We start from the raw sequence: 11,426 nt of genomic DNA, 5'->3' as shown, positions 1-11,426 counted from the left end.
GAGCGAAAACCCCTGGTACCTGTCCTCACTCCTGGAGCGGCCTCCGCAAACTTTCTCTGTGGGTGCCCTGGGGGTCCTAAAGTTGCCAATCCTATGACCTTAACTGGATTTTGGCCCTATTTGGGATCTGTCAATGGGAACGGTGCAGGATCATTTTGTAATCTCCAGAGACCTTGCCCCAGCTTCTCTCCTGGCCTGTGACCCGGTGATGTTCCAGGAATCCTCAGGCCACGTGAGGGGAGGAGCTACTTCCTGGAACTTTGATCGGGGCCAGGCTGCTGGGTCCACACTGACCACAGACCACACCAGACACCCTTCTACTCCCGAGGAAGAGCCAGGGCAGCGGTAGGTCTCCTGGGGCCACTGTAGGACTCTTGGGTCTGCGGGAATGTGGCAGGGATGTCTTGGCTGGGGGCAGAAGAGGGGCTGGTCATTTCTGGCAGGCTTCAGAACATGTCCCCCACCTCCAGGCAGGCTGTAGTATCTGTGTCCCATGCCCTGGGAGGGGAATCCCCTGAGGTACTGTGCCAGGGTAGAGCTGGGCTGAGGCAGGTCGTGTAGGGAGATTCTGAGGTAAAGATGACCTCATTCCTGTGCTCAGGGAGCCCACAATGAAGGGTGGATATAAGCAGGTGACCATTGCCCAGCTTGGTCTGGTTCCACCCTCGTTTGTGCCTGTCATCCTGGCATAATTATCAGTAGCGCTCTTTATTTCCAGAAGTGTTCCAGTTTAGATGATAAAGCAAGTAGTCATTCTAGGAATAAAACGTGCATGCAGCTACCTTTTATTGAGCATTTACTATTTGCCAAGCACTGTGTTAAGTGCTTTATATTTGCTATCTAATTTAGCGTATTTATCGTCCAACTGAGGACTAATTTTAGCCCTATGGGATGGGGTTGTAATTACAGACGGGGAAATGAAGGATTAGGGAGATGGAGTGACCTGCCCAAGCCCATAGGTAGTGAGTGCATCAGAATGTGATCTCCACCAATCAGGATGCAGAGTAAAACCTCGTGTCAGGGTCATGAGAAGCACAAACACATCCTGTTCAAATCAGCACACAGGGCCTGGGCGCCTTCTCTGTGCTCAGCCCCAAGCCAGGTGCTGGGGTGCACAGCCAGGTAGAAGAGGCTGCAGGGCTCACAGTCAGGTGGTGCAAAGGACTAGAGCAGAAGGACCCAAGTGGTCAACAGAGGACCTGTGGAATCTAAAGGAGGTGCAGTCAAGGAAGGCTTCCTGGAGAAGGGACAAGTGATAGCCGGGGAGGTAGGTAGAACAGGTACAGGTAGCAACAGAGAGAGGTAGGCACGGGCATCCTAAAGTGGGAGGGACTGTGTAAGCGAGGTCTAGAGCTGGAGCCCTGAGAAGAGCATTTGCAGAAAAGACAGTGCCCAGTTTACAACTTCCTCACATTTCAGAATGTTAGCTCTCTTCTCTTTAAGAATGCTACCACAGCTGCTAGACAAGTTCCCTTGAGCCTTTGCAATGTAATTTGCAAGGAAGGGGGGGAAAATCAAGAAAAGTATGTGCCTGGGACTGTGCTGTGTGTTTTATACAATTATCTCAATTTTTATAACTTTCAAAGTGATAACTATTATTCTCAAAATGTAGAAAACATAGGACTAAGCAAAAGGAAAACATTTAAATCATCCGCAATCCTGTTGTTCAGAGATAATGAATACTTTGTGTATAATCTGAAGCTATAGAGGGGCCCGTCAGGAGTTACTTCATTCACATAAACTTGGGTGTGGATTGAAAGGGGCTTATTATGAACAATAAACAATGCTCCTCTCTTACCACTCAGGAAATTCCAAGGGTCTTTGGAGCTCTGTGCCAGGAACCAGGATGAACACCAAATATGTATTTCTTATTATACACAATATCACAAACCCTATGCCAGTTTTCTCATTTAATTGCCACAGTAACCCTAACAATGCTGTAATTTAGGTAGTACTGTTATTATCATGATTGTTCTCAATTTATAAATGCAGAAACTGGGACTCTGAGGGGTTGCTTCACTGCCTGGGACACACTGGGCGGCAGGTTGGGGAGGGCTGGCCGGCCAGGGAGGGACAGAGGCAGGAGCCCATAACAGGTCTGACTGCCTCAGCTACTTGGCTTGTTTTCCTGGGTTGAGAGGGAAGGCAACTGAGGTCCAGGGAGCAGCAGGTCTTCCCTGGTGACCTGGTTGAGGTAGTCAGGGGATCTGGGTTCCCATTACGCTCTGGAAGGAGTGAGGGTTAGCTCTGTGGGAGTTGACAGACTGGCTTGTAGCACACACAGAAATGTACCAACCCAAAGGCAATTTGAGAAAAGGATAGAGTCCATTTGCAACCAGTAACTCTCCCATACCGACACACACACACACACACACACACACACACACACACACACACACACAGACTTCCTTGGCTTGCTGAGAGCATGGAACATTTTTGTGGGCATTTCTGATCTCTGCATAAATGCAGAAGTGGTTTTTCAGATGAGAAGATGAAAAGCAGGAATCTTCTGGCTGCTGCCCCACTGTCCCCTGTGGTGCCAGCCTCCACAGTGCCCAAGCAAGGGCAATTCTGATCTCCAAAGCCCCCAGTGACTGCTCTTGAGGGCAGATTGGGGAAGGGGCCCAAGGCCAGGGCATCCTGGCCAGAGCCATCAGAATCTGTGCTCCTCTAAACCAAGGACAAAAAATTACACGTTTCCCTTGGCTGGGAGGAAAGAGCCAGAAAAAGTGCTGTAGAGAGTCATAAACATCCCTGGTCCATAAATGGGATGGTTGAATGATCTCATCAGTTATTCCATAGCCACCCTCTATGACTCCTTCAGAACAAAGCTGGAATTGGCCTGAACGGAGAATAATCAGGGTCACTAACGTTGAATATACACTGTGCCAGCCTCTGGGTTTGAACATTTGAATGCATTTTCTCATTCAGTCCTCAGAACAAGCCCACAAGGAAGGCAGTATTGAAACTTATTTTGAAGATGAGGAAAGTGAAGCACAGAGAGGTTAGCTAATTCAGACAAGGCCACACAGCTAATAAGAGTTGGAGACAAGATTTGAACCCCAACTGTCTGACTCCAGAGCACAAACTGTTAGCTATTCTAGAGTGACATGACAATGAGTTGGGCTGGGAGTGGATCATTTGGAAATTATCAGTGCTCCATACCTCCCTGTGAATACCGTTCCCTGCTTCCTCCCATCCCAATAGATTGGGGCATGATGGGTATTTCCTTGAACTTTAGAGGCCGTGTTCTGGCCCTTTCACCTACCATGACCCTCTAAGGGGTGAGAAATGTTCAAGATCAAAGGCACATGCCCACCAAAGGCTGTGCCCCATTTAAAACGATGCTTCAAGTAGCCCGGACCCAGGGCCTGTGTGTTTTCCATCCCCAGGTCCATCTTTCCTAGGCTGACCACGTCACAGAAGTGTAGGCCCTTAGGCATGTAGAGTTTACTCACAGTACTGGAGTCAAGTGGGAAGACAAGGGGACAGATTACAAGCCAGGTCCGTTATGTATGTTCACTCTGGGTTTTGCATAATGAGGAGTGGGCCTGCCTTCCCCCCCACCATTTCACTGCTGCAGTACGGAAGCCTCAGGGTGTCACAGCAAGCAACTCACTTAGAGCTCAGGCCATCAGAACTGATCCTGGCCCCTACTGAGCTGTGTGCCCTTGGACCAGTTGCTGTGGTTCTGGGACTCCCAGTTTCCTTTTCCGGGTCCATCTAGATTTGCTCTGAGTATCAAGATGTATGTGCAGGAGCTTTGGGAACTGGCAGGTGGAAACACCCCTTAGCTCTGTCCCCCACATCAGGGAGGTTCCCCCTCACCTCCTTCTCCCAGCCAAAGCTAATTTGCCTCACTTGATTTTCTATGTGACTGATGTCATAGTTTTGATTTAAATCTCAAATCTCGAGTTAATTCTTTTGTTGGAAAATTCTAAAGCTTATATTTTGCAAATGGCAGTGGATTATAAGTTAGTGGCACAGGCCAGGGGACAAGGGGATGCCTTTTTAGGCTGGCTCAGTAGGTGCAACATATTTTCCCCACCAGGCTTTAGCTTTCCTCTCACTTGCATCTCCCACTTTGGTCCTAGCTTTCCTGGCAGGAGCATTGGGGAAAACCAGGAGATCTGGGTTCAAACCCAAGCTCCTCTCTATGAGGAGGCTGGCCAGGTTGTCACTAGAGCCCTCAGGCCCATTCTAGTGGGATTCTTTTCTGGAAACTGCCTGTGAGAACCAAGGACCAAAGTGGGTGGCAAGGTAGGTGACAGGCACACGATAACATTAAGACAAGCTAACATAGGAACTGCTCCTCTTACTCACGGGAGGGCGAGGATTTGAGGCCACACTCATGGTCTGGCTGGTGCTCATTCACTCCGGGCTTGAACAATTCCAGGGATGGGCACCTCTGCCTCCCAGGCTGCTCATCCCAGCTGTGGAGGGTTCAGTTCAACAAACACTAACCGAACCCACTGTAAGTCAACACTGTGCTAGATGCTGAGCGATGAATACACCCATCTTCTCAGGAAAAGGACTGCCATGAAAACTCTTCGTTTTGGAGAACTATGCTAGGTGTTGAGACAGAGAAACATATTGCCAGGTGCCTTGTTTCTGGGGTCAGGAAAGGCGTCTGTCAGGATCCCTAGGGGCAGCCCAGGTGGCGGGCGTGATGGGACAATGGCTACCTCATCCTTCTTCAGCCAGGGCCCTCTGCTTCTTATCTATTCTATGCACACAAACTTAAGAGAATAAAGTCTCAGCCTAAAGCTGAACTCTATAAAGACTTGTCTAGGGATTGTGGAACCAGGAGGTACACATTTGCCTGAGGCTTGTTGCTTTCCCTCTTGTGTCCTGAATGGCAGGCAGGCACAGTTAGAGTCCTTCCCCACCATGGTGGTGTAAAACCCACCTCTGTGGCTTACTCGGCATCTACGTGTGCATGCCAGGAGTCTCAAGGAAGGTCTGCACTGCCTCTGGGAGAAATGGACGCTTCTCCATTGGTTAGGCAGGAAAAGTCCTGGAAAAACTGAGTTATTGAGTGTCTGAATGGGAGGAAGATACAGGGGCTTTTGTAAGCACCATGTTTGCTGGAGACTTTCACATATGGGGACCTTTCACCCGAAGTTGAAGTTGAATTTTGTGATGGAGGAGGCCAAGATGTCCCCACAGGGAGCCACTTGTGAGTTCTCACTGAGGACAGGTAAATTGAGAAAAATTAGGATTCAGTTGCAAGAGGGTTTTCCTCCCTCCCTCTCTTCCTTCCTTCCTTTTGTAAAGCAAAATGTATTCTATCTAAAGGGCATTTTGTTTTTCCTACTTTTTTGGTGTTCAAATAACTTTTTCTGTAATGATGGTGGTTTGCAACTTTTAACAGTAATTAACATAGTTTATTAATTGCTCACTCAGCTCTGTCAGATACTGATCTAAAACCTTTACCTCTACTTATTTAATCCTCAATTACTCTAACACAATAGGCACTATTATTATCTCCATTTTATAGATAAGGAAATTGAAACACAGCTGGATTAAGGAACATGCCCATGGTCACATGAGTGGGATGTGATGGAGCTGGGGTTTGAATTTATGGAAGCTGAACGACTCCAAGTCATGTAAATGAGGACGTGGGCGGGAACAGTAATGACCTGGGAGGTGCACATCCCGTAATGGGGCAGCTGAGCCCCTGCTGGTCTTGTCGTGTGGGAATGTGCGCCCACTGACCCTCGATCATCCTGAAATCTGGACTTTTAATGTGATATTTCTCAAATTTTACATGTTGGCTAATGGTTCATACATAAAAGGACTGAGCCATAAACAAAACACACTTGTAAGCTGCATCAGCAACTTGTCACCTGTGGGTGCATGCTGGCATTTTTTAAAAAAATTAATATTCAGTAAAATAAAAACCTAGTCCCCTTCCTTATTAAAAACAAAATCCCCGGAGCATCCAGTTAGCTCAGTTGGTCAGAGCGTGGTGCTCTTAACAACAATGTTGCCGGTTCCATCTCCACATGGGCCACTGTGAGCTGCACCCTCCACAACTAGATTGAAACAATTACTTGGCTTGGAGCTGATGGGTCCTGGAAAAACACACTTAAATAAATAAAAGTTAAAAAAGAAAAAGTCCCCCAAACAAAAACCTACTGGTCTGTGGAATCCCTGCATCTGGGACCCTCTTGTCCACACAATGTTGGAAAGTTCCATGGCCTCCATGGTGGTGAGGGCTGGGGTGCTGCAGGCAGGAGAGCATTTTGGTGGCAGTACTGAGGAGCCTGACTACTTGTGTCAAAATAAGAGCTGCTCTCACCCTCAGTGGCCGTGCACAGAACAGATGGTAAGATCTCTATCATTAGGAATGTGCTGAGATTTGGAAACTCAGCAAGAGCTACAGTTTACAAATTTCCAGCTCAAAAATAATCTGCCCATATTTTACATATTATCTTAATTCCACAAAACCCATAGCCTCCTTTTATACCTCGCGTCTGTTGTCTTTCTGCCTCCTTTCTGTCTCTTTCTCCAATCTGGAAAGAACACAGGAAGTCCAGGAGACCTGGGTCTTGGTCCTGCCACTAACCGGCAGGGTGGCTGTGGAACCCTTGCTGTCAGGAGGTCAGAACCCTAGTTCTACCCACGTTGCAAGGCTGCTGTGAGATAGCATGAAAACAACCCTTAAAAAGGTATACTGCTGTCCACACGGGTGGGCTCCCTGACAGAGCTCATCCCCAGCTCCTGGCGCCCCATCTAGTGCACTGGTCACTGAACCACACTGCGCTCGATAGAGGCACCACTTCTGATCTCTTCTCACTCGGATCTAGGAGATGCTTCCCGGAGTCTGGCTGCACTGGGCCTGCCTCCTGCTCCTGATCAGGCTTGCCCAGCCCTGCCCTGTGGGATGTGACTGCTTTGTCCGGGAGGTGTTCTGCTCCGTCGAGAAGCTAGCCGCCATCCCGCGGGACATCCCACCCCATGCCACGGACATCGTCTTCATAGAGAGCTCTTTCACCATGGTGGAAGCCAGGGCCTTTAGCGGCAGCCCCAACCTGACCAAGGTGGTCTTCCTCAACACCCAGCTCTCCCACTGGGAGCCAGATGCCTTTGGGGGGCTGCCCAGGCTCCAGGACCTGGAGATCACCGGCAGCGCCTTTTCCAACCTCAGCGCCAACATCTTCTCCAACCTGACCTCGCTGAGCAAGTTCACCCTCAACTTCAACAAGCTGGAGGCTCTTCCTGAGGGCCTCTTCCACCACATGGGTGCCCTGGCATCCCTCCAGTTACAGGGCAACCGGCTCCAGACCCTGCCTGGGAGGCTCTTCCAGCCTCTGAAACACCTGAAGACCCTCAACCTTGCTCAGAACCTCCTGGCCCAGCTGCCCGAGGAGCTGTTTGACCCCCTTGGCAGTTTGCAGACCCTGAGGCTGAGCAACAATGCACTCACCAGCCTGCCTCAACGTGTGTTTGCCAAACTGGGGAGCCTGCAGGAGCTCTTCCTGGATGGCAACTCCATTTCCGAGCTGCCCCCAGAAGTGTTCTCGCAGCTCTTCTGCCTGGAAAAGCTGTGGCTGCAACGCAACGCCATTGTACACCTGTCCCCCTCTGTCTTCTCCTCCCTGGGCAACTTGACCTTCCTGAACTTGCAGGGGAATGCACTGTGGAAGCTGCCCGCTGGCCTCTTTGCCCACAACAAAGGTCTGATCGGCCTGTCCCTGTCCCAAAACCGGCTGGAGACTGTCTCCGAAGGAACCTTTGCCAACTTGTCCAACCTCAGTTCCCTGACGCTCTCACACAATGCCATCACCCATCTCCCAGCTGGCGTCTTCAGGGACCTCAAGGAGTTGGTCAAGCTCTACCTGGGCAGCAACAACCTGACAGCCCTACACCCAGACCTCTTCCAGAACCTGTCCAAGCTTGAGGTGCTCAGCCTCTCCAGGAACCTCCTGACCACACTTCCAGAGGGCATCTTCGACACCAACTACAACCTGTTCAACCTTGCCCTGCACGGCAACCCCTGGCAATGTGACTGCCACCTGGCCTACCTCTTCAGCTGGCTGCACGAGTACAGCGACCGGCTCTTTAACATCCAGACCTACTGTGCAGGCCCTGCTTACCTGAAGGGCCAGGTGGTGCCTGCCTTGAAAGAAGAGCAGCTGGTATGCCCCGTCACCCGAGACCTCTTGGGCTTCCAGGCCCCAAGGTTGGAGGACAGGGAGCCAGGGAGCAATTGGGATCTGACTGCAGAGGAGCGGGCAGCCTGGAGCAGGTGCACCTACAGCAACCCTGAAGGCACGGTGGTGCTTGCGTGTGACAAGGCCCAGTGTCGCTGGCTGAGTGTCCAGCTGTCTCCTAGGCAGGGCTCCCAGGGACTGATGTACAATGCCACTCAGGAGTGGAAATTGAAGTCCAGCTGCGGCTACATGAAGGTCATTGTGTCTATCGAGGCTCAGGCAGGGGAGCCCTAGGTGCAGGGCATACAGAGCCAGGAGCCTGGGCAGACGGCCTCTGCGGCCTGACCAAGCAAGAGGTAGGGGCACAGGACAGGCTGAGGCTGGTTTTTCAGATGCAAAGGATGGAGGTACAAGTCCGAGGTCGAGGTGGCTCCGTCCACCACCCAGAGTCTCCTCCTTCCCGTCCTTCATTACCTCATCTCGGAGTCTGAGATCTAACAAAGCGTTCCTTAAGCTTTGCAAAGCACCGTGAAAGTTGCATCATGGTCTAGAGAATAAAATAACGCTGCTCCCCTGATGTATTTTTTATTTGTCATTTAATACCCACCCCACTCTCATCCCCACCCTGAAGTTCCAACCCTGAGGTATTATTCTACAAAATGGAGGCTATCCTCTTTTGACACCCAGTTCAAAAGCCAAATGTTCGTTTCTATTGGTCTCCCAGGAAATTTGATTTTAATTGATACAGGAGGTGATAGAAGCAGAGGTGACCAGAAACATTAGAGTAGGGGTCTGACTTTGGTATGTGGGGAACTCACATTGTGAGCATCCACCTCCAGGGCTGTGTCCAGGAGAAGACAAGATGAAAGATGCCTTGGGAAGGTAAACACCTGCTGTTTGGCTTTCACTAGATGAAGCCCCCAGAGGGGGCGCTGTGGCATTGCCTGTTGAGTACACAAGATGGTTGCGCCTGGAGTTGAAAGAAAATCGCTGAGGAGAGAGGGGAGGATAGTGAACTGGGTGGGCTGGGAGGGGTGTGTTTCAGTTCTTAGCTTTCTCACAACATCTGACTGTGAGGCAGTCACTCACTGAAATTCTTCTCCCTTGGTTTTCAGGACACCACCCTCTTTTCCAACCTCAGCCATTTTTTCAGTCTTCCCCAGCTATGTCTTCCATGCTGGTCTCCTCAGGGTTGGCTGTCATTTGGCCTCCCTGGGCAATCTCGTGCATGCCCCTGGAGTCGGATGCTTTCTATGTGCTGATAACCCCACATTTCTATCTCAGACTCAGGTCTTTTTGGCTCTATGCTGAGATATCGCCTGCTCAGCAGCCCCGTGTTCTATCATCACAGCCATAAACACGTCTAAACCAAACTCTGTCCCCAACTCCTCCTGGAGTCCCATCCAGCAAATTGCCAAGCATGGGGAGCTGGGAGTGTTCTTCAATTTCTCCTCTCCCTTAACCTTCATGGCTAACTAGTCAACGAGTGCGTCTGAGTATCCCTCTCTCCATTTCTCCTTTCCCATTCCCAGCCCAGGAAGGCACTTTGTCTCCCTGCACTGAGCCATCCTGCAGCCTCCTACCTGGTTCCCCTGCCTGCAGTGGACTGGCCTGGGAGAAATGCTGGGATGGGGGAATGAGAATGAATCAGGTTTATAGCAAGCTCTCCAGGAGCTCAACCTCTGGTGGCAGAGATCCGACAAGGGCGCACAGGACAAAAACACGAGCATGAAGGTTTTGGTGCTGGGAAAGCCCTGGGGAGTTCAGGGGAGGCAGAGGCCTGGGTTAGCACAGACCTCAGGAAAGACTGTATTTGATCCCAGGCCTTAAGGGGGCAATAGGCAGTGCAGAGAGGGTACTAGAGATATGTACAAGAGAGTGTGAGCCCCGGGATGGAGACAGGCAGGCAGTGAAGTCAGGCCAGTGGGCGTCTGGAGCAGGCTGCTGGTGAGAGGGGAGAGGTAAGGCTGGAAAGCCAGCTGGAGCCAGATTCCGTAAGGCCTCCAAGGGCTGAGGGAGAAGTTTGCATATTTATTAGGGACGCCTGGCTGTTATTGGAGGACATTATGCAGAAGAGGGCTATGCTCCTGCCTGTGCTTTAGGCAGTTGGCTGAGTACAGTTTGAGGTGAGCAAGAGGCAGGGAAACCAGTGAGGACTCTTGCCTGACTTCAGATGAGAGCCACGCGAGGGCCGAGGATGCTCAGGAAATTGAATGAAAAGTTTCAGCATCTGAACATCACATACACAGATGGATTTAAAGACCAAAATGTGCACATAGAAGCACATTCACAAATCTCCAGCAAATGAATGCCTGTATGAGCTACAGCTCTTGGTCCAAATAGTCACGCTTCCACTGCCAGGGATAAAGGAACAAGATAACCAAGCAGCTATTTCTCAATTATATTTTCCCCAAAATATAACTCTTTATTAAGTCAGAATATAATTATTTCTCTCTGTGCCAAATGCTGTTGAGGAAAGAGCCCTGGCTGACAGCCAGGGGTTGTGTAGTCTGGGCAAGCTGCTTGTTCTCCCTTTCCAGTGGGCGAGGCAAGACCAGTCACTGTGCTCTTTGGGGTAGGATTGCCAGAGTTAGAAAAGAAACAGACACATGTTGCATGGGACATACCTACACTAAAAAACTATTCGTAGTTTGTCTGAAATTCTAATTTAACTGGGTAACCAATATTTTATGCAATGATCCAACCACCTGATGAAGGTGAGGAAACAAAGGAGAGGAGGTGGTGGGGGGTGGATGGTTCTCCTCAGGGCCGGGAGGCCCAGGCCAAGTCCGCAGAGGTAGAAGTGCTGACCACTGAGGGGGCCACTGAGATCTTGAGGTTGAGGTTGGAGCTGACAGGAAGCAAGAGGCACTGAGCATCCTCCGGCTCAGACGGGGGTAAGCAGGTGAAGCGTCAGCTCTACATGAGCCGTGCGCACCAGGGGTCCTCATGTCCTGCTGCCTGTGTCCTGTGCGGTGGTCCCCGTCTGGTGCAGTCGGGAACTTCGGGTGATCTCTGGACTAGAAACCAGGACACTGGGCTCCTCCCTTCCTTAACATTTGCTTTTTGGCAAATCATGGCACCTCTCTGGGCCTCAGTTTCCTCACTTACGTAAAAAGGAGTTTGGTTCTCATTGCTGATTGAACCCTGGAAGGGTTAAAAAAATCAACAACAGGCGACTGGGCCCCATTTCCAGAGATTCTGATTCAGTTGGTTTGGGAGAGACCCAGATATCAGATTTTTTTAAAAACTCCCCCAGAGATTCTA

General features: G+C 50.4%; 1 protein-coding gene across 1 annotated transcript; it reads left to right on the top strand.

Annotated features, from left to right (window-relative positions):
• The first annotated feature begins 212 nt into the window (after positions 1-212).
• Positions 213-8,736, top strand: CPN2 (carboxypeptidase N subunit 2). The gene is made up of 2 exons (XM_019723266.2): positions 213-345; positions 6,813-8,736. The coding sequence occupies exon 2, from the start codon at positions 6,816-6,818 to the stop codon at positions 8,451-8,453; it is 1,638 nt and encodes a 545-aa protein (XP_019578825.2). The 5' UTR covers positions 213-345; positions 6,813-6,815; the 3' UTR covers positions 8,454-8,736.
• Positions 8,737-11,426: the final 2,690 nt, after the last annotated feature.

This window comes from Rhinolophus sinicus, linkage group LG01 (assembly GCF_036562045.2).
Source record: "Rhinolophus sinicus isolate RSC01 linkage group LG01, ASM3656204v1, whole genome shotgun sequence".
Taxonomy (NCBI): domain Eukaryota; kingdom Metazoa; phylum Chordata; class Mammalia; order Chiroptera; family Rhinolophidae; genus Rhinolophus; species Rhinolophus sinicus.
The sequence above is the reverse complement of the archived record's forward strand: the minus strand, read 5'-3'. Positions and strand labels throughout refer to the sequence as shown.